Source organism: Nannobrachium achirus (genome assembly GCF_963921795.1).
Source record: "Nannobrachium achirus genome assembly, chromosome: 2".
In the NCBI taxonomy this organism is placed as follows: Eukaryota; Metazoa; Chordata; class Actinopteri; order Myctophiformes; family Myctophidae; genus Nannobrachium; species Nannobrachium achirus.
Genome location: NC_137811.1, coordinates 39,825,634 through 39,849,124, shown reverse-complemented (window position 1 = coordinate 39,849,124; position 23,491 = coordinate 39,825,634). Strand labels below are relative to the sequence as shown.

The following is a 23,491-nucleotide window of genomic DNA, read 5'->3' as shown; positions in this document are numbered from 1 at the left end:
GCGGATACGGAAACGATGAGGTGTAGGTCAATATATGTGGTTTCATATCACCGGATATAGTAGGCGGGCTCTTGGCCGGATCTGAGCACCGAACAGTAAATAAAAGAGGCTGCTGTCGGAACACAGATAATTAGAAGTCTGACGCGAGGTTCCCGTCCTTTAGTCCTAGTCCTGGCACGAGCGCGAGCATCAGACAGCATGTATGATTATTGTTGTCTTGACTTACAGAAAATAGTATGCATGTTGTTTTAATTAAAGTGTGCCTAGGCTATTTCTATAAAATCCTAACGTGTAGAATCTCCTCACCGAGAGTGACAAACATCCTTGGAACCACAGATGTGCTTGGAACTGTCTATCTGACTCCGCCAGATGGTGGCGTATTGAGTTCCTGAACTCAATACACCACCTTCTGGCGGAGTCAGGTTACCTTGGAAACAGCAAGCGAGGAACTAGCATCGATACAAACGGAGGAGGGCTTCTTGAACTGTCTTTCTGTCTCCTCCTCCTCCTCTTCAATTTGATAAAATAAAGCCCATTCTTCTGCTCTTTTGAAATGGCTTGAACACACACATGAACCCGTTTTAATTAGGCTAAATCATGCCTGGGTTGAGAGAATCGACAATGGTGGGAGATTCTTGGGTGGACTTGTGTATGTTATCTGGACCTATTTGTCTTTAGAACAAGAGAAACAAACAGCAAAGTCAGAGCAACATTCTCAACCTGAAGACGAACATGTCCCAAAACAACCTGTTGTTGTGGTAGAAGCTATGACAGCACATGTTGACAACAACAAAGAGGCACGGACAGCACCATTAATCAAGTCCAAGCCTGTGGAGAAAGGAAAGGGAGGCAGGTGTTGGTGTTGGGTCTGGATGGGGCAGGGAAGACTTGCATGCTGCAGTGTTTCTCCACTACTGGGGGGTTGGAGCAGGAGGGTGTGGGCCCTACACAGGGATTCAATGCTGTCTCCATCAACAAAGAGGCCCTGCAGATCGAGTTCCTAGAGATTGGAGGCCAAGAGAGCCTGCAGCCCTACTGGAAGAGATACATGTCCAAGGCTCTGGTGCTGGTGTTTGTTTGGTGTAGACTCTTCTGATGCAGACCGGTTCCCCGTGGCTAAGAAACACCTACATGAGCTGCTGGATGGATCATCTGACCCCTGCCTCCCCATACTGGTCTGGCCAACAAACAGGACCTACCAGGGGCCTGCAGTATCACAGAACTCCATGAAAAGCTGTCCCTGTCTGACACTGGAGACAAGTTGTTCTTCATAGGCACATCTGTCAAGAGGGGAGATGCAGAGCTTAACTCTGGTGTGCAGGATGCCCAAGACTTAATAGTCCAAATGGTGCATGAGAGTTGTTGATGAACCCTGGTAGCCAAAAGTCCCTTCTCCCTTGTGTTGATTTATTAAAGGACGACGTCACCCATTTTCAACCTATCTTCATAATAACAATTTAATGTATCCTTACTAATGCTCATGATAAAAAAAAATCAAACCTCGGTTCGAAGTGAAGCGGTGAACTTTTATTCTATGTGTTCTAGAGTTATGAACTCTGTGATCTATACATTCTTTATATATCCAGAATTCTACATTCTTTATATATTCTGAATGAATGAATGATTTTATCTGGAGGGCCGAATTATCATGTGAAGCTTGACCAATCCTCAAAGTATCCAATCATCAGACCGGGAGGGACACACATATTCTGGACGTACAGGACAGATAAAACCTGTTCATTCTGAACTGAAATGGCCATATATGGACATGGGACACACATTTTGCTTTTTGAAAAAGCCTATTCATTCTGGACTGATATTCTGGACGTACGGGACAGATAAAACCTGTTCATTCTGGACTGAAATGACCATATATGGACATGAGGTGACAGACATTTTGCTTTTGAAAAAACCTGTTCATTCTGGACTGAAATGACCATATATGGGCGTGGGACACACAAAGCCACTCATTGGAAGCAGTTTTCACCGCTTAAAAAAATTACAATTCTGTCCACTCGGTCTGTGTCTCAGAGTCAGAGGAGGCTCGTGGACACTGCTTTCCATTGTTGTTGAGGAAATAGGACCGCAATGGAACAAGTCCCCAGGACTTTTTTGTGTTATCCTTTAGCCTAAATGTCTGACTGTACCACGTGCTGTTTACATTTACGACTATTGTATATCACCAAATAGGAGCCTGGGCTGAAGAAACTCAAATAATTGCCCGGGCGGACCCAAATTAGGCTGAAGAAACTCAAATAATAGGCTAACCCCCCTGCAAATAATAGTCCCGGCTTTTATTTGGGCCCCCTGCTGTTTATTTGAACCAGTGTTTAATATGCAAAATGGAGTCAGACCCCCAGCTACTATTTGCACCTGGGTTATTTGGTGATGAAGTATTCAATCATTCACACCCGCCTACCACTGATTTTTTTCAAATGTTTTATTTTTATTACCACAAGAACAATGGCTTCAACTATAACATGCTAATTTTCCAGGAAGGCAGCAGCTTGGAGTCCCCATCAAAGATGTCACTGGTAGGCGTGTTTCTGAATTATCCACAGCCCTCCTCTGACACACAGACAGAGCAGACACAAATGGTGACATATTATACTGAGCATTAGTGTTGACCAATTATATGAAGATTATTATTTAAAAAAAAACACATTCGCCCTTATTTTTTCCGCAGGCCGCTCTCCCCCAGGCAGCGGTTCTTGCCCAGGGCAAGCATGTTTCAGGGCTTCGTTCTTGTATTTGTTGAAAATGGGTGAAGTCGTTCTTAATTATATCAAGTAGGCCTACTGATTTGACTACACTCAAAGTTCCATTGTTGCTCTAGGATACGAAGCACTAATTATTTGAAAAGATGTGGGGGTAAGAAAGCACTTGTCTTCCTTCACTTTGAATGAGAGAATAAGCACTGAGCCAGGTGATGTTAATTTGTAATACCCAGTTGCACCCATTCCATAGTAGCTTGTTCTCATTTCAACTCTGCAGTCTGGGGTTTTGTTTTCAATCCTTGATTATTTTCAGTCGCTTGACTCCTTTTGTAACCACGAAAGATGCAATTTTTTTGTGCTTGCTCAGTGGCTTTGTGGTTATATTGTCTGCCCTGAGACTGGAGGTCTAGGTTCAATCTCAGGCTGAGTCATACCAAAGAAATTGTTACCCAATGCCTCCCTGCTTGGCACTCAGCAACAAGGGTTGGAATTGGGTCACGTCCCTTTGACATACTAGTAGTGTCATCACTGTCCAGGGGGTGTACATGCTATTACTGACAGATGTGTGGTCTAATCATTAAAGCTTTGCCACTGATTGTTGACTGTTTAATGTATGCTTGAAGTTTCATGATGTATTAGCTAGTAATGCCACATTCACTGACTGTAGCAATCTACTTTTTAGCAAGCAGAGATGCCCTTTAGCTTGGATCTAAAAACAAAATACAAAACATCAGCCATTCATGCAGTTGACAGTGGTGGAGTAGAGTGAGCCACACATTTAAAAGGCTAAGCAGGATCAATTGAGGGGGTAATTGAAATTTGTAAACAATACTGTCTTATTTGAAATACCAAATAAGCAAGTGGAAAGCTTTCTGATTATTATTTTTTTTCTTTTCTTTTTTTTTTTTTACAAAGTTTTGGGGAAATAAAATCTTTTTTTATTATGGAGACGAACGGTTCACGAAACAGTTCAGTAGGTGGCGGTAATGCAAAAAATAAAACTGCCATTCGCAATGAAACGAGAAGCAGAGGAAGATGTTTGTTTACATCACTACACACTTAGCTGCAGTTTATTATCACGTGTAGTTTATTATATCAGTACTAGTACTTATATGAAGACTAGTACTTATATGAAGTAGTGATGTCCTTTAAAAGGGAAGGTGATGACCAGAGTCAGCTAAATATACTGAAGGTATTATTTTTTTCACCTTTTATTTGGTCGGTCACTTTCAGGTTTTATTCAGCTGACTCGTTTGTTAGCTTTGAGCTATTGATTGATTGTAGTTTGCATAGGAAAGGACATGGTCAACTAAAGGAGATCCTAGTAAGCTCTTCAGCGTATGGAAATCTTTATGTATCTATCTCATATAGGCTAACAAGAACTCACCTCTCAACCAGATGTTGTTTACTTTTGATCAGTTGTGTAAAGTAACTATGTACATTTACTTAAGTAGCCTACCGTGCTTTAGTAACATTTTGAGGTATTGTACTTTACTTGGGTGTTTCCAATTTCCAATACTTTTACTTCTACTCCACTAGCCTACATCTCAGAGGCAAATATTGTACTTTTACTCCACTACAGTTATTTGAAAACATATACAACTAGTTACTTTGTAGATTTAGATTATTATTATTACAAAACATACATTAACCACTTAGCCATTTAAAAATAGCCGATGTACAAGCTTGTAGATCTGCTATTTTCAAAAGACTTTTATACATTTGAAAACAGGACATTCTGCATAATGAGTAGGCCTAATTTCTACTTTTTGTGCTTTACAGTAGGTACATTTTGATAACAATACCTTTGTACTTCTATTCAGGTCAATTTTGAATTCCAGACTAATACTTGTAACAGACATTGCAGTATTGATACTTTTAATTAAGTACAAAATGTTAGCACTTTTTCCACCACTGCTCTCAACCAGATGTTGCGTTAAATGTACATGTTATATGAGATACTTCACTGGTTTCCTTAGTCTTTTCTAGGATCTCCTTTTAGTTGACCTTGTACCAGTGAACTGTACCGTCAGGAAACTGTACCTTTTTTCTATGCAAACTTATAATAGTCTTCAATCAATCAATCAAACTGTTTTGATCGATCCTAGAAACGGCGGGTAGCGGATCTCCTGTCTCATTTTATTCCAGAGGACGAGGCTGCGCTGTTGAAAAATGGAAGGTGCAGTAACCTCCTCAACCACCACCACCAAATGTGTCTCCAGCCCATAAAGCCACTTAATCTAATTTCAGTTTGTAGAATTAGCTATGCATTTGCAACATAAGCAATGTTATTTATTTACTTTCCAGGTACACTTGTCTTGTGTGCTCCTACCGGCCTGTGTTTGATACAGTTGATATGCTGACAGTACACAGAAAGGGGAAAAGGCACCTAGAAGGTACTGTAGGAAAGAATGAGTGGGGTCATGAAAGTGCCAAGAGAAATGCACCTGTTTTGGTGTCTTTGGTGTAAAAAGTTTCTTTCTTCTGCTTCACCCTGGCTTTCTTCAATGTCATAGCAGCCTAGCAGGTTAAAAAGGATTAATACAAAAGTTATGCGTTCTCTACCTGCTATTACTTTAAATGTACCTAACGAATATGACAGGTCTGAAAAGGGTCCATTAAAGAATATTATAACTTAGAAGGAAACCACTACACTTCCTAATAGTATGTTTTGAAAATGATCGCAATTTAATGTCTTGCAAACAAATAAGAAAAAAACAAGAACAACTAGGTGCTCGCAGGAGATAAAAAGGTTACTGTATCTGGGAAGGTCTTCGCCCTAATGAAGACGTTCTGAGGTCGAAACATGTTGGCAGTTGTCTTTTAAATAAAGACTGTTCCCTCTTTTTTTTTATCCTGAATGCCCAGATCGTCTCTTGTTTTGTCATAAATCATAATGCAGGTTTTAATGATTTTCAGGATTAAAGTGGTTTTATGGCAAGAAAACAGACCTGAAGAATGAAGTATCAAAAAGGCAACATGAACAATATGTCCAAGAGGAAGATAGCAGACAGGTTGGTAAACTTCTGTCTGTTAGACCTATTTAATGAAGTTGTATGCGTTGTTCAATTGTTGCTGCCGAGATCTTCATGAAGTTCTTAAAGGTCTTTATTAATGTGTTTTCAGGAACCATCCAGTTCAGCCCCTTTATTAACACAGACGAAGAAGCTTACACATCATGCTTTATTGAAGACTGTACCATATAACAGTTGTCACAGAAAGCCCAGGTTAGTGAGATGATTACTGATGGTAATCGAACATAATATCTGCTTGAGCTGTTTTGAATTATTTCCACTGCTGATGTTAAATACCAACTTTTAAACAGCTTTAAACATATATGCCTATACATTTCTAGCACAAATTCTGAAAGAGGATCAGCAAGTAATAGCTCAGGCCCCAAAGGAAGCAGTCCCAACTCGATGCCAACTGAACAGCATACAATGACCACAGAAGCAGACAAATTACCACCAGGTATTTATTGAGGCTGCACAATAGTCTAGCAATCTAGCAAGAAAAGCTTTTGTATTCTTTATTTGAAACCAATCAAGCCCTTATTATGTTATATTAGTTTTACATACAGTACATGTTTTGTTTTCACCAGACAATAAGCAGTTACATCCATCCAAACATAAAAACGGATCTCAGCCAGGATTGGTACACGACGCAGAACCGCTAACAGCTCAGAGGAGACAGGAGTTGGAGCACTACCTCAAACTGAAAAGGTATTGGTAGTTATGTAAGGAAGAGGCTGTTCAGCTCAAAATACAAACCCTTAACATGTTTCCTCTTATGACGTGTTCTGTCCTTCCATCCAGATAGCTTGAGTGTGATTTACTGAGCTTTGGCCTCTAATCATGGATGAGTGCATGAGTTGGAATTCCTTTGTGGAAAACAGTTCTCATAAAATGATCAGAACAAGGTCTGTGGATTATCACAAGTAACCAAGTCTTGATTTCTGGAGAGAGGCTTTGCTGTGGATCTTTTTTGTATACAGTATACACTTTGTGTGTGTGTGTGTGTGTGTGTGTGTGTGTGTGTGTGTGTGTGTGTGTGTGTGTGTGTGTGTGTGTGTGTGTGTGTGTGTGTGTGTGTGTGTGTGTGTGTGTGTGTGTGTGTGTGTGTGTGTGTGTGTGTGTGTGTGTGTGTGTGTGTGTGTGCGCGCGCTCGCCTGCCTGCCTGCACCTTAATTAGGACCAATGCTGCAGTTGTCTACTTAACCCACTAGATGTCAGAACAATATCATTGAGTTGATTCACATTATGATTCTTTCTCAACTCCATCCTGCATTGTTTTTCTTAGTGACGGGTGGATACAAGACAAGAGTGGCCAGTGGGTTAAAGATGAAAATGTGGAATTTGATTCAGATGAGGAGGAACCACCTCCTCTTGCTCCTCTTCCTCAGTGACATACAACTACAATGGAACAACAATAAGCTGTGGCGTTGTTTCTGGACTATCCCTTTGTTTTACCTTGCCGGTAACAAAAAACCTGTATGAAATTAATAGTTTGTATCTTATTGCATAGTCACTGTTTGACTGAAATAAATACTCCCACTTGAATTGGACTCTTTGTATGAGGCAGATTGGATAAGGTGTGTATGCAATTCACCACTTACTGAGTTAATATTTAGTTTAATATATCTGTAAAGGTTTGGAGACGGCATGGCAGGCAGAGGGGTTTAATTAAACATATTACTGACACCATGGAATGCTGATACCAAATGGCTGCATCCCCAGAGCCTTGCTTATATTTGTTGTGCTATTAAATCTCTGCCACTTTCCTTCCACTTACTCAATGGACCATTACTCGGTTTTAAGTCCTCCTCACCCACTAAAATGAAATGCTTGCACATTGCTGGCCATTGGATAACGTTCCATGTTGACTTGGAAACATGGAAATGCTGTATCTGACATTTCTGGCTATGGGATGATGGTAGTGCACTACTGATCTAATGTGTTTGTTTATTATGGATCAGTGAAACACGGTACTCAAATTCAAACTGAGTAATGACTCGATCAATCAGTAAGGAATATTAACTATTCACTGACAAATATTCGGGAAGAGGCAGAAAAGATTAGACTTTATTAAAGATCTCATTCAACTCAAAGCCATTGCCTCCCTCTTTCTCCCTGTGTCAGCCAGTTTAGCCATAAGCAGCAAATATTGGTGTTAATCTTGGTAGACGGGGTTCTCATCCTGTCTTCTGGAAATGGTCTATTCGGGGGGTACAGGGCATGACACTTAAATTATGTTTTTTGATGGTGCCATATCTTGAAGTGTATTTTGTTTTGTGGAGACAAATGTTTGTGAACAGGCAATTTAAAAATGCAATAAACAAGTTTTGAATTTGTATTATACTGTACAGTGTATGTTGATTAAGGTCTGATTACCTTTAACATAATGTATCCCCACAGTACATTACGCAGTATTATAGTAGTGCATAAAGGTACTATGATTGGGTCGCTAATATACAACATGATGTCAATCACAAAATGCATCGCATTGAACTCAGCATCAGAGTGCAAAAAATACACCTGTACAGCTGGAACAAAGATCAAAGGGGAAAGGAGCCCCAGGAATGGATTTAGCTACAACAGTAAAACTGACCTTAAATCATTAGAACATGGCTCCCTGTGCCAAATGTCACCACAGTGAACATCACAGCCAACGTGTTTGATAAATGTGACCTTTGGGAAATCTGTGTTGTTTATTACCAGTGCTCTTGTCAAAGTTGACATTATGCTATAGTGAGATTAAACCATGCACCTGATTTGAACACTTTTGTAGAGGAAACCAAGAAATGTATTAAATGTCTGTTGAATGAGAGTGCAGTCACACACCCACCCACCCATGCCTGCTGGAACTCCTCCGAGGTTAGCAGCTGCTCCTAAAGGCTCATAAATCTCCTTTGCTGCAACATTGGGTGCGCCCCCCCCAGTACCCCGCCCCTTCTAACCCTATAAAAGTTGGTAAATATATTTGGAGCAGAGTAACTCAAGCTTTGAGGACTAGGTTACATTTGCCATGGCCAGAATGGGATAGATGAGTCGGGTGAGTGGGTGGAGAGAGCGTGGTAAAAATAGGGCAAATGCTTGCAGGAAGTTTGAGGATCTGGAGAAGACTCACAGGGGTTGTGTAGTTTCTTTATTTCTTTAATTCTAGATAAACAAATAATGACCTGAACCTGCATCATTCAGTATTTATGAATGAGATAGGATCCTCTACAAAAAGGACATCATGTCTACTGTCATATGAAAACATAATTTGTTTTCTTTTTTTGTTGTTCATCATTTCTCAAATGGTGGATACTGGATATATCAATTAGGAAGAAAAGAAAAACATCAGATGTGCAGAGAGCTTTAACAAAACAGATCTACAGTATCAGGGTTTTCCTAATCGATATACTATGTAATCCTTTGGTGCAGGAGTGTTCCCTCAGCCCTACAGTACGTTCCCCTCAAAACGAACCCCAACCCTAACCCAAAGCTTTACACTAAACTGAGGGAACATACGCATGACCCTCTTTGGTGCAATACTGCTACTTTGTAGCAACATCATTTGTAAATAAATATCCGCATTTGCATTATAAATATTATGTTCATGTGGTCCTTCACTTGGAAAGGAGCCTGCTTTAGGTGGTTCTGGCATCTGGTACGGATGCCTCCTCCACATGGACCAGACAGACGGAGGGATTACATCTCCACAGTGGTCCGGGAACGCCTCGGATACCCCCGGAGGAAGTGGATAATGTTGCTCAGGAGAGGGACGACTGGAAATCTGTTGGAACTGTGACCCGATTCCGGATAAGCGGTTGAAGATGGATGGATGGATGGATGTTTATGGGAGATGTGGAAATGACAAACTTGAAATTGCCACCCATTTAAAACAACAAATATATACAGTATATATTTTATTTAAAGTATTTACAGTTTTTTCTTTTTTTACCATCCTGTTTATAGCACCACATTGAAAAAATTGCATGAATGAATGTTCACTTGTTGGGGTGGGTGTGGCCATTGTACACACTAGAAGCACAAAAAAGACACTTCACATTTCTTTTGCTTGTGACCTAATACATGCCTTTATGAAGAATTGATCAGTCTACAAAAGCTGGCTGTGGTTAGTGAAACGAAATGCTTTGACATGGACATTATGGTTTGTAGCATGCATGACAGCCCAGCCTTGTGAGGAAACATGAGGGATCAGTATGACGTTTGTTGCGCCCCTTCGAAAAACTAGCATGATGCCGTCAATGGCAGTCCTTTGCTGAAACCAGCTCCAAGGGTGATGAACTGATAGACTGCTCTTTAGTCCTCTCATCTTATTCTCTGCTGGCGAACTGGATGGAGGGAGAAAAGAAAGAGGTCAGATGGATAGATAACGTTATCATCCATTAGCTGTGGCATGGTTTCAAGAATAATTTACAACATTATATCGTCGTTGTCGGGTGGAAACCTCGTATCTCCAAGTTTCAAATTTGTACGTTCTTTCGCCAAGTTAAGCCCTGCTTCATCATACAAGGCCGTCGCACAAAAGTAGTGAAAACAGCAGATCTACAAGCACACAACGCCTCGCAGCGCGAGGCGTTGTGTGCTTGTAGATCGGCTGTTTCCACTAGTTTAAATCATTTTTAAAATGATAAATGCAAAACGAACGGTTTTGGACATACGGTACAAGCTTTTCACCCGACAGCAACGATATATATTATATATTGACCATTATTGGGCATATGTATGGAGATCCCTGATGTCATCAGTATCACGTCATAGACCTGACTTCAAAGACTGCCCTCCAAGTACTATGATAATGGTTACTGCACTAGTTACTCTGACAACAGGTAAAACAGGTCTCTGACACCTCATATGAAGACATTTCCAACAAAGTGTAAATAATCTAAATATACCAAACAATATACTGTACATAAAAAGGCAGTGGTGGACATAGCCCCTAGGATTGAGCAGCTCCTCCTGATACTTACTCATGTCATTGTTTCTGGTGATAGCTATGGCGGCCCTCGCACGAGGACCCTGTTGGGTGAAGTGGTAGCCAAACTTAAGAATGCTGGAATTGTTCTCCAACATGGATGCGATCTCCATCTCTACTGCGTCTCCCAGCTTTTGACTCTGTAAGAGGAAGGACATTTTGTATCATTCTAAAATGAGATCTCTACCATTTTGTATACCGTTCTAAGAGGTGGGTGACACCTCTCAAATCATTGGAATAAAAACATATTTACACGTTACAATGTGTCGATGCCTTATATTACCGCTTGCACAAATATTAAGTAGAGTGTTATCTGTTTTTCTTTTTAAACAGGACCTATTGCATTTCATAATAAACCACTTGAGTTCTGCAACCACTATGTTTGTCAAATCAATCTGTAAGCACCTTTATTTTTTTGTCAAGATAAGGATTAAGTCAAAATGTGATATGGCATGATCCCCCAACAAATACTATCTGGCTGCATCCATACTGTATATCTTATAATGTTGTACCTCAGTGTTAAGTACAGCTTTGAATAGAACAACAAGACCACATTTTAGTACGGTATGGTTTCTGACCTGGTTGTCGATCTTGAGCTCCACCAGTGTAGCGTTTCTGGCCACGGCTTTGATGATGGCCATGATGCCCCCAGAGGTGATGAAGTTAGACTCAACGTTAAGGCTCTGCAGACAAGTGTTCTCCTGCAGCATCTCGGCACAGGCCTGGCAAACACACAAACACAAACTCATTTATACTTATATGTATTTCCAAAAGTTCAAATAGAAACCTAATCATAAAGCTTGTTATTCAGAGATGGACCATACTTTGTCAAACTTTTCTGTTATACTTACATAGGCCACTGGGTCATTGCTTCGTGTTGCTGCAATGCTTAGAAATTCGACATGGGAGTTCCCCTTCATCGCCTCAAAGATCTCTTTCAATGTTGGGATGGGAATGTCCTACAGAATCAAGGGACATTAATCAGATGTTGTAATATTACACAGCAATGTGTGCATTGTTGGGTAAAATGGCAAAGACAAAAAGGTTTAGCAGAGAAATACTTTACATTGAACTTTATATGTGGTATTATGATCCAAATGATGGTCTAAACATTTGTAAATAATTGACATTTCTCCCCTCTTCCCAACACTACAGTACATGGCAAATGTTATCTATCTCTAAATCCTTGTCCGCACGTGTGTGTGTGTGTGTGTGTGTGTGTGTGTGTGTGTGTGTGTGTGTGTGTGTGTGTGTGTGTGTGTGTGTGTGTGTGTGTGTGTGTGTGTGTGTGTTTGTGTCTGTCCCTTTATGCCCTGATTCCTGATTCTTCCAAGTTGGTCCATCAAAGTACTTTTTATTTATTTTCTTTTTTACTTTGTTTATTGGATTTTCCATTGAAGCATTCAAATCAAAGTTGGTACAAAACAGACACACTATTAAAGTACTCTGATAACAGGTACTAGTGTACGGTTCTCATAGTCCCGCTGACAACAAACCCGCAGCACTATTGTAAATAATACTGATATGGTGCTTGCTTGCGTCAGTGAGCTGACCTTGATGTTGTTAAGGTTGACCTCTGTCAGAGCGCTGTCGTTATTGTGAATCCTATCGAGAGTGTCCTCCACGTTGGTGGTGTTGGGCGGCTCTTCTGGGAAGATCTTGAATGGGTCTGCTTTTACTACGCCTGGAAAGACCACAACACGTCAACATGTTTCAGACGTTTATCTCTTAAAGCAGGGGTCTTCAACGTTTTCAGCCCCTTAGTTGAGAGAGCTGAAGCAGGGACCCCCCACCATAGATTCCATATGGGGCTTTTAAGCCGTGACATCATTTTGTAGTCAGACCTCCAAGCAGATTTATTATCAATAACTGTCCCTCGCTATTTCAACAGATCCGAGACAAAAATAACGACTAAAGTATAATTCTACCACTTTCCTTTCAACAACAAAGAGAAGAAAAAATAGTAAATAGTAAAAATAGTAAAAAGATTCAAGGGCGCTGGGGCCTTTTGCCCCCAAAAGTTCTCCTCTGCCTACAAAATGATGTCAGACTTAACATAGTTTCAGCGTTTGACAGCACAATCATCAATGTATTTTGAATTCCTGTCAATTTGTGTTTTCAGATATTTAACCACTTGAACCGTCAATACTTAATAAACTTGACCTTTCACTCTGTACTTAGTCTACACCAAACCTCTTTGCCGAAAATAGCCGATCTACAAGCTCACAGTTGTGAGCTTGTAGATCTGCTATTTGTGGTTAAAGTTCTCCAAATATGGACACTAGGGTTCAAGTGGTTAATATAAAAAAGGAGAAAAAAGTTTCTATCACACAAAGATTTGGAGGCCCCCCTGTAGTAACTCTGAGGACCCCCTAGAGGTCCCGGACCCCCTGTTGAAGACCCATGTCTATTGTTTCCCATACAACAATCATTGTGTTTTATTTATGCAGAGTGTGTGAATATTAGTTACGTACTGTTGATCCCCTCTGTGTTTGCGATGACGCCGGTGGCACCCAGAGCGTCGTAGTACTGCTTGTTGCTCATCAGCGTATACATGCCCAGGATAGCTGCAACCACAGGGAAATCAAGTCTTTTGAATCATATGCTTTAGGGACAATTCAAGCAAACACAATGACTCTCCAATAGTTTAGTTAAATTCCATATTGTCTTTTGTATGTCTGGAATTGGATCTAACATGCAATGTCACTATCAGTGGTGGAACCTAACTAAGTACATTTACATAAGTATTGTACAGTCTGTACTTAAGTAACATTTTTAGTTATTTGTATTTTACTTGAGTATTTCCAATTTCCAATACTTTTACTTCTACTCCAGTACATATCTCGGGTTTTCAAATATTGTACTGTTACTCCACTACATTTCTTTTTTTTTTTAAGTAGTTACTAGTTACTTTGTAGATTTTGATTATTATTACAAAACATACATCAAGCATTCAAACATGCATCAGCATTTTTATGCCAATACATTTGTACTTTAACACAAGTAAACTTTGAATTCGAGACATTTACTTGTAACAAAATATTTCTACAGTGCAGTTTTGATACTTTTAATTAATTACGAAATGAGTAAAATACTTTTTCCACCACTGATCACTATACAGAATTCATGACATGTTTCCTCACTAACGCCACATGGACACATTCTCAACGTATATATTGTGCTGATTGTGTAATTGATTTTGACTTAACTATACATTCACTGGAATTATGAGCTTGTCTGAACAATGGACACCCTCCCCCTTTATATAGTTCTAATATGTCTGCTTGGCTAGATAAGGATATTGTTGACTGCTCAGTCTCCTAGAGACAGAATATCACTCAGTCACTGGCCCTAATCACTCACAGTCCAGGGTCCCCAAGGGCGTCATAATACCATGCATTCATGTGGGTGTGGCCTGGGGTGAAAATGCCTTCTAAAGTTTGTGTATGCGACGTGACGGTCGCTTATCTCCCGATTAGGGAGTCTTACTGGTAATGATAATACAAAAGGCAACACCTCTCCAAAAGTCCAAAATGTCTATGTTTTATGAGTCCAATCCATATTCTTGTCAACGTGTACATCTCTCTCAAACTCAGATACCATACCATCTACACAGCACGTATGATTTTGAGTGGGCTGTAAGGATATATCTGAGTGACATTCTCCTTTTATGAGTGGTCACCTCTCTGTTCCTTCATGGCCTGAATAAAACACAGTCACTGGCCATCACAATGTTCCACTAAATAATCTCAACCAATTATTTAGTCTTGAATCTATTTTTTATTTTATTTTTTCCAAGCCATTCAATGGATAGATCCCCTTGTTTTCATTGCATTTAACTAGTAATTAGTATAATTGCATTCTTCAAACAAGCAACAGCATGTTGTTGTAGGTATTATTTGGTGGTACTCTTTACAGCCAGCAGGGGGCACAATAATAAATGCCTCTGTCATGTTTCAGCCAGCCAGCCTTTCTAAACCAAACTGTGTCACAGTCACAGACCACCTGCTGTGGAACCCCCCCCCCCCCCCCCAGCCCTGTGACCTGCATGGAGCAGGGCACCATGGGAAGGGCCTTGTGAGGAGAACCACACTGGGGGAGACAGCTGCCTGCTGAGGGGGGGGCGTAAACATGCTCACATCATCCAGCGCCGCCCTGTGAATAACCTTCGGTAGCTTTACAGTGCAAACTAGACCCCTGATAACAAAAATACCCCAAATACTCTAAGTATTAATACTGCCGTGAATAAAAAAGGGCCGATTAGGTCTCCATGGTGACGCACTCTCTGGCCCCCACGGAGCTGACTAGTCAGGCTATTGTGATCCCATCCCCACTTAGTCCCTTTGCCAAAGAGCCCAAACAAAAGACAGACAGACAGAAGCTAACTGTGGTTTTAATCCTCCGCTGGACTCTCTCCAGGGTTAAAACGGTGGCCTCCATGAGAGCACACTGACAGGATAATCTAACTGGATACGCAGGCTACCCCACTTTCCTGTTCTCCATTTTCAGATGTCTGCTTACAGTAGACCTCCCCTGGACATTAAAGGAAATGTGTCTACCAGTTATATGCATTGATTGCATCGAACTAAATCTCAATATTCAGGTTTACAAGGGCACCTCTTTCATGCAAAGGATTGACAGCTAAATAATAATGACGCCCGTATGTTTTTCAGGTGCCCACTAATTACATGTTTTGTTTATTTAAGCTCACAACACCTCACAGTTTGTGAGCTTGTAGATTGGATATTTTCACAATGTTTACCTCTATCTTACCTACATTTTGACAATTTGGCCAATTCGGTATTAAAAAGTCTTAAAGGTCTTATACTGTATGTTGTTTTGTTTAGAGTGAGAAAGCAATGTTGCACATTACACAAAACATCTGGGGACCCCTCAAACCACTGGCTTTAGACTAGTGGATGTTTGGAAATCAATATAAATTGAAAAGTTTGGTATTGTATAAATGTTGATACTAAATGGTGAGACTTATTTTGAAAACTACAAAATCAAATGGTCATTTATTATTATTATGTGATCTAATTAGGTTTTGGTCACAAAAAACAAGCATTGTGATCTGGTTTCTGGGAAATGCCTTTCTGGTTTTCTGCAGTATTAATAATAATCATTTGCTTCTGGCACTTATATTATTATAAAGTCAACACTACAAGGGGACAGAAAAATAAACAACATGAAATTGAATAAATTGGCATGTTTTTCCTGGGAATATTAAACACATTCAAGCCAACTAAAAACACTGAAATGAAGAATCATTATATTTCATTGTTGATTAAAGATTCAAAAGTGTAAGAAATGTGCAGGCATGAAAATTAAACATGTTTATCTGTGGACTTCCTGTAACTTCTTCTTGTTTGGTTTAAAAAGATAAGACAGCGCATGCAGGCCCCCGCCCATTCCACTCCTTCCTTCGTGGCTCGTGGCCAAGCATATTTATTTTTGTGTTGCTGAGCATGGAGAATTAGACCCCAACTATGCCATGCTCTATATTTGAGATCTGTCCGTGTCTGTTAGCATGTCTTGAGGTGCCAGATAGACGACACATTAAGGCTACACAGGGGCGTCACACCAAATTCTGGGCCCTGGGTACAAGGATTCACTGTGGGCCCCCCATGAATGTTAACTATTGAAAAATAGCAGATATACAAGCTCACAGCGCGGCACCGAGTGCCGCGCTGCGAGCTTGTAGATCTGCTATTTTTGAAAAATTGTGAAAATGTGTGCAAGAAACCTATGTTTCCATGTCAGTGGTGCTCAAACCTTTTCATGTGAAGGACCCCAAAATTATATGTATTTAGCCACGGACCCCCATCTCAAAATATTTAGTTCCAGGGACACCCCAGACTTTTCAAAAATAGCAGATCTACAAGCTCGCAGCGCGGCACTCGGTGCCGCGCTGTGAGCTTGTATATCTGCTATTTTTCAATAGCTAAAGTTACTAGGGCCCCTCCAACTTGGGCCCCGGTAACTCAGTCCCACTTTCCTACCCCTTGTGACGCCCCTGGCTACATAATATAACTATGTGGGTCAGAGCCACGATGATTAAACACATGGACCTCACTACACCAGGGCATGTCATGTTGTGACAATAGGACCTGCTACTTGTGACACATGACCAATATGTACTATGACACAATGAGGACACTGTACGGCTGACAATATAGGAAATATGGTGTTGCATCACAATGGAAAATGGTTTACATCACAATGACTTGTGTATTTAGCGACAACAGTGTGACACGACGAGCAGCAGGCAACTAATGTAGGCTAAAGTTAAAAAGTATTAGTAGTATTATTTTCAAATAATATGCTGGAATAGGCAACTCAGACACGCATATATCCATTTACATTTGTATTTCTGAAGTGGCAGCAAATACATCAGCCGCCATACAGTACGGTATACACGATACACGATACACAATACACTATACAGTAAAAGTACAGATTACAGATCATAATGGAAGCTAATGTTTTGTATCCAGGTGGAGGTATGGACATGGTTAGACATGTAGATTGCTTATTTTCAAAAGGCCGAAATATATTTAGGGCTGAAGTGGTTAATCTACGAAGTAACTAGTAACTGAAGTTTTCAAATAATTGCAGAAGAGTGAAAGTACTGCCTCTGAAAATAGGAAATAGTTTAGTAAAATAAAAATACCTAAAGATTTTACTTAAGTACAGTACTTGAGTAAATCTAAATGTACTTAGCTACTTTACACCACTGTTACAACTTCCTTTGTGTATAAACAGTTCTGTAGTTGCCTTAAAGTCCAAGTACTTAGATTTAAATCAAGCCTGAATAATATTACATTAGATTTGGATACTGTGACACTGTGTGCGTGTATAGAATCAAGTGTGGATGTATTGAGCTCTAACCTGCGATATCACACATCTCAGCATCAGTGGCATTCTTCAGAGCCTCCTCTAGCTCAGGCTCCAAGGTGATCTGCTCACTCTGGGGGATCTGACCTGATCCAGCCTTGGGTATAAAGGCCTTACCTGGAGACCAATAGAAATACATGAGACAGAGAGAGTTAACAACACGATGGGGATGGAGAGAGAGAGTGAGAGAGAGAGAGAGAGAGAGAGAGAGAGAGAGAGAGAGAGAGAGAGAGAGAGAGAGAGAGAGAGATGCAATGCAACAATGCAAATTAATTAATCGAATCCTGTACAATTGCTCAATAAGACTTTTACAATATGTTACCGTGTAACGAGCAACACATTTGAGTTTTCAGTGTTTGGTGTTATATAAGAATTAAATAATTGAACAAAAAGCAACAGTCTGTGTCTCAAACTGAGCCTTTTCTTTGTTTTGTAAAAAGGACTGTTCAGATCATGTTTCCTAAAACACTAAACTGGGCTCATGAGGTATTTGTGGGCTAAACATATAAAGTCAACTTTCCACTGCAGCCTACACAGTATTTGGATCTTTTCACTGTTCTTTTATTATTCATTTACATTTTAATATTCATATTCATTAACGCATAACTCACCAGAAACACAGACTGATTGTAAAATGTATTTATCATCTTATTTTCAGGTTTTATCAACATGCAATTGTTTTTGCACAGTGGAACCAAACACTTCTTGAGACAATCATTTTTCTTGAATTAGGCTGCTTAGGTCTGGACATGCAATGGAAATGAAAATGGCACCAGAACCCAGAAGAAGTAATGAGCCACAGAAACCCCACACAGACCTGTAACTAAAAGTAAGCACTCCTGTGCAGTGGTGCATTGCAGAGTACTATTATGTACCTAGGAGCTGCCAGAGTCTTTCCAGTCATTTAACAAGGCTGAGCAAGCATGCTTAAAGAGCATAAACTGCGACCTGGGGATCAAATGTAAGGAGGTAGCTATGCTTGAATCAAGCACATAAGATTGGGGTAAAAAGTATGGATTAGTGACATTATAATAAAATAATAATTAAAAGAGAAGTTGAAAAGTCGAATAGAGACTAAAGTTGGGACATTGAAACAAATTGTGAAGTCAGTGTGCATACTATGTGCCCATTTGCTTGCAGTTCCACTGGATTTTTCCCCAAAATATATGTAATCTACTGTATATTTCTATTTAATAGCCTTCAATTGGGTTTTGTCCTTCTGTCAAAATAGTAACACCAAAGCAATGACCTGGAAAAGACATGGGTCTAAAGCCCGTATCAGAGTCGGTCCGCGGTGGAAGGCTATCCACCGCGGTGTAGTGCCGTGTAGTCTTTTTGAGTCATAAAACTACAACGTTAACGCTCAAAAAGACTACACAGCACTACACCGCGGACCCGACTCTGTTACAGGCTTAACACGGCTCAGTGAGTGCTTAAAGGGCCTCTAACGTAAACCTCAGTTCTTTCAAGCTCTAAGCAACTATTACTATAGTAGTAAACTTGCTGCCTGGATCTGGTGTGAATGGCTACGACTCAGGACTTACCCGAACTGGGTGAAATCCTACCTGGAGGGAAGAGAACAGGTGGCTGATGTAAATGGAACCCTGTCCTCGACCCTCCCAGTGAGCTGTGGGCTCCCACAGGGAAGCATTCTGGGCCTTAATATGTTAATAATGTGATATTCACATGCATCTTGTTCCTGTTCACATATGACTCTGCGGCCCAGGTCTCAGACATAACACCAGAGGGAGCTCCTCTGACCTTGTCCCCCTAAATTCTGCACGAACACGGGGTGAAATGTGGCATGCTTTACCAACAGACATGAAACTTCTCGATTCCTCGTCCAGATTTAAATCTGACCTAAAAACATGGCTGTTCTCAAAATATAATTTGACTTAGATACTACTAGCTTTGACCCCAGAGATGCAAACCTCATCAGCGAGCTCCACGGAGGGAGCCCCGTGTGAGCTACATCCTCCAGCCAACCTTTTATAACCCCTGGGTGGCAACAGAGCATCCACCTTGAGTAAAACGTCTTTCAAGAGAACACTTGTTGAGATTTCTCCTACCATTCTTTTGCCCAGTGAAAGGCACCAGGTCCTCTTTGTCTGCAATCTCCATGGCTGTCTTCTCCAGGTGATCCATTAGGGCATCGCGGTCAAACGGCCCCGTGGCACTCTTCTTGGTCTGGTCACGCTGACGATAACCAGCCGGCAGCATGGCATTCTGGAAGGCAGGGGCGTCACAAGGGGGAGAAAAGACTGAGTTACTAGGGCCCAAGGTGGAGAGGCATTAATTATGTTATACTTTAGCTATTGAAAAATAGCAGATATGCAAGCTCATCATAACACAGATATGCAAGCTCACAGCGCGGCACCAAGTGCCGCGCTGCGAGCTTGTGTATCTGCTATTTTTGAAAAGTTGTGAAAGTGTTTGCAAAGCTTTGCTTCTGGGGGTCCCTGGAACTACATGTTTTGAGATGGAGTCCGTGGCCAAATACATATCATTTTGGGAGTCTTTGAAAAGACATGAAAACATAGGTTTTTCCAAAAACCTTAGAAGGATTTGAAATATTCAATGATTTGCACAAATTGTCACGATTTTTCAAAAATAGCAGATCTACAATCTACTTGTATATATCTGCTATTTTTCAATAGTTAAAGTACCCAGGGCCCAGAATTTGGTGCAACACCTCTGCTGGAAGGGGAGGGGGTCAGAAAACCATCATCATCATCATCACGATAACAAGGTAAAAGGTACGATAAAAGGTACTCTGTAATGTATAATGTATGCATCCTTCAGAGAGCAGAGAGATGTGAATCGTTATTTTCAAGTGAGTGTGAGTGTTTTCATTTCAGTATGAATGTATGTACATGAAGTTGGAATTGTATAATATAATTTTGCAGAATACAAGGTGAATATATTTTTTCTTCTGCGCTATTACTTTGACCTCACACTGATTTGATTGGGCAGCTTGTAACATGTAGAGATGTACTGTAGGAATTACAACTCATAAGCCCTATTCACGGCCCGCCCACTCAGCAGATTTCTCAGCAACTTCCTGGTGCTGACGTCAATTTAGAAGGGGAAACTATAACAGAAATTGCTGGACTTAAAGCCAACAAATCATTATTTAGAGTAAATTATAACGCTTTGTGCCTTTTACTATCTTGTGTTCATGATCATGCTAGCCGTATTTTATACTAAAACTATTCGGAAATTGCATTAAATTAGCGATTTCTGTGTTAACTCTTTAGGCTTAGCAGGGTTTTACCCCTTCAAAACGTGACTTCAGCACCGGGGGGATGCTGAGTGGGCGGGCCGTGAATAGGGCTTATTGTGCTGCATTGCACACACATATGGTACAAGGCGAGAAGCGACCTCGCCCTAAAGGGCAAGTAGGCCAGTCAATCTGAGGTTTGACCCAAAATAAATTGCAATAGTATAATGGTTCAAGGTTTTTTATGATCCTTAGGGTCATCCAATAAACATGTTAAACGTTTTATTCTTAGTGGATCAAGGTGAATTCAAGGGGTTCAAGTTTGGGTCCCTTCACTTACTATACAGGAAAAAAAAGACCCCCCCAAAAGGTCTTCTTCAAGTAGCATGGGGGTTTTTCATGATTCTGAATCCATTGCAGGCATTTGTTTTGCATGAAAAACATTCCTCGGGCAAAAACGGGCCCCAAAAAAAACGAGCTGACCCCAGAAAAGTGATTACTCATCACTAAACCATAGTTTGTGGCTCCATTTTTAGCCAGAGGAATGTTTTTTGTGCAAAACAAATGCTTGCAATGGATTCAGAATCATGAAAAACCTCTAGTTAGACCCCTCACATGCTACTTAAAGAAGATTATTTTGGGGTCTTTTTTTCCCTGTAGTGAAGGGTCCAAACTTGAACCCCCTGAATTTACCTTGATCCACTAAGAATATAGTGGAAAACTTTTAACATGTTATTTGGATGACCCTAAGGATCGTAAAAAAAAACCTGAATGATTACTATTGCAATTTCCTTTGGGTCAGGCCCTTTTTTTTAGCTTAGATTGACTGGCCTAAAGGTCACGCACATGGGTGCATGCAGACTATAGGATATAGCCCCACATATGGAGATACAGCCCCATATATGTTGATCCCTGATGTCATCAATATCATTCAGCAGAAGGATATATAGCCCCATATATGGAGATCCCCAGTCGTCTCCATGTATGGCTATCCAGGGTTTGATGAGGTCAGTGTGGTGATCTTCATAATATGGAGATCCAGGTGATGATAGTCAGCTCCACATATGGAGAGAGAGGTCAGACCCAGCTCAGCAGAAGGATTTAGGATATAGCCCCATATATGGAGATCCCTGACATATTGGTACTCCATATGTGGACCAGGACGATCTTTAGCTCCATACTGTATGGAGCCGGCAAAGACATCTAGTGCTGGCATCAGTCTAATGTAGAACTCCATATATGACATAGCTGACATATCACACAGTCAAGCACTATATAGAGGCCATTACCCCTTGAGCTAAGAGAGGAGTGAAGAGAAAGAAGAGTGACAAATTAAAGAGGGATTTTGAGTGACAAATTAAAGAGGGGTGTTGAGTGACGGACAGGATCTGGTGGCTTCCATACTACAGTAAGTAGCAACCTACAGTCGCAATAACACACACACGCAGTATATAAAAATCGCACCAATGCGAAGTGAGCGATGCAAACTAATTCCTGCAAGGGCGCCTTGCAAATCAGTGTTGATATGATGTGTTGATATCAATGAAATAATAAATAAAAATAAAATAACGTAATGATATCAGACTAGAGGCCTGGTCGGATTATATAAGGTTTTGTATGCTGTACATTTTTTATTATAGACCATAGAAGAGAAAATGCGTTTTAAGCTTATATGTGAGCTCTGTGTTACCTGAGACCTGTGACAATAACCACAATCTGTGCAAGTGTGGTTACTATCTCAGATCAAAGGTAATATTCAGCTCATACGAGTTGAAAACACGGACCAATCAAAGGCCGTGAACGGTGCTAACCTTTTTGTTAAACACGCTGTGAAACTGGCGAAACAATCGCAAGCCTCTGTGTCCATGACGTTATGGTCAAACCGGAGTTCGATTGGTCTGTTCTGTTTGCTTAACACATGACATCATTACCAGAACAGCTTTTGATTGATCCGTGCTGATGCCATGGGCTAACACGAAGTGAAATATAGGAGCGGTTTGCGCCGCTCAAAAACTAAATCCTGTTTAAAATAAAATAAGGCAGTGTTCTCCATACCTCGGGGTCCAGCTCCTGGAGGTCATACTCCAGCTGATCCAGCTCTGCAGCGCTGAGGCCCTTGAGGATGGCATCCTCGTCGATATCCCTGGGGTCTGACATGGCTGCCGGGGGTCTGTCTCACATGCACACACTCACTCACACACACCACGCAACCCTGGGGGGAGGGCACTGCGGAAGAAAAGGGAAAGGATCTGTTACTTAGGATGCTATGACTCCAACAACATTATAGTGTACTTTAGGGAGGTTAGTTAATAGTTACTGGGTCATGTGAGCCTAATTTAGGCTTTGTATTTCTTCGACACCATTGTATGAGGAAGGTAACAATTGGGTCAAATGACTTCTCCTACTGGTTTATTGAATTGAATTTTATCAATACATTTATTTTGTCCACTCTGTATGATAGAGTATGTTAATACAATATAACTTATACAATTGGGTGGTTATATTTTTTCTCCCTGCTCTTCTATTGAGATATGATCGTGTCAAAGGTCATGTCTCACCTGACACAGGATCTGACATGAATTATGAACAGATTAGATTTATCCCCTGAGCAAGCAGGCAGGCTCTATTAGCTCAATGGTAAAAATGTCTGCACTTGCGCAGGAAACCAGGTTAA

The 23,491-nt window shown here is 40.7% G+C and overlaps 2 protein-coding genes and 1 pseudogene across 3 annotated transcripts; 2 read left to right on the top strand and 1 right to left on the bottom strand.

Moving 5' to 3' along the window:
• Positions 1-767: 767 nt before the first annotated feature.
• On the top strand, positions 768-1,366 carry LOC308298309 (ADP-ribosylation factor-like protein 9; annotated as a pseudogene). Its single transcript has one exon. The product of its transcript is annotated as an ADP-ribosylation factor-like protein 9 (transcript).
• Positions 1,367-3,770: 2,404 nt separating this feature from the next.
• Positions 3,771-7,203, top strand: scnm1 (sodium channel modifier 1). The gene is made up of 8 exons (XM_080749848.1): positions 3,771-3,909; positions 4,826-4,896; positions 5,025-5,113; positions 5,637-5,731; positions 5,844-5,944; positions 6,073-6,188; positions 6,319-6,439; positions 7,017-7,203. Exons 1-8 carry the CDS (start codon positions 3,859-3,861, stop codon positions 7,120-7,122), a joined length of 750 nt encoding a protein of 249 aa, XP_080605974.1. The 5' UTR covers positions 3,771-3,858; the 3' UTR covers positions 7,123-7,203.
• A 2,058-nt stretch (positions 7,204-9,261) lies between these two features.
• tmod4 (tropomodulin 4 (muscle)) lies at positions 9,262-23,011 on the bottom strand. The gene is made up of 9 exons (XM_080747266.1): positions 22,873-23,011; positions 19,667-19,823; positions 17,592-17,714; positions 13,175-13,267; positions 12,254-12,384; positions 11,552-11,659; positions 11,279-11,422; positions 10,696-10,840; positions 9,262-10,056 (listed from the first exon to the last, which is right to left on the bottom strand). The coding sequence occupies exons 1-9, from the start codon at positions 22,972-22,974 to the stop codon at positions 10,034-10,036; spliced, it is 1,026 nt and encodes a 341-aa protein (XP_080603392.1). The 5' UTR covers positions 22,975-23,011; the 3' UTR covers positions 9,262-10,033.
• Between the last annotated feature and the right edge of the window lie 480 nt (positions 23,012-23,491).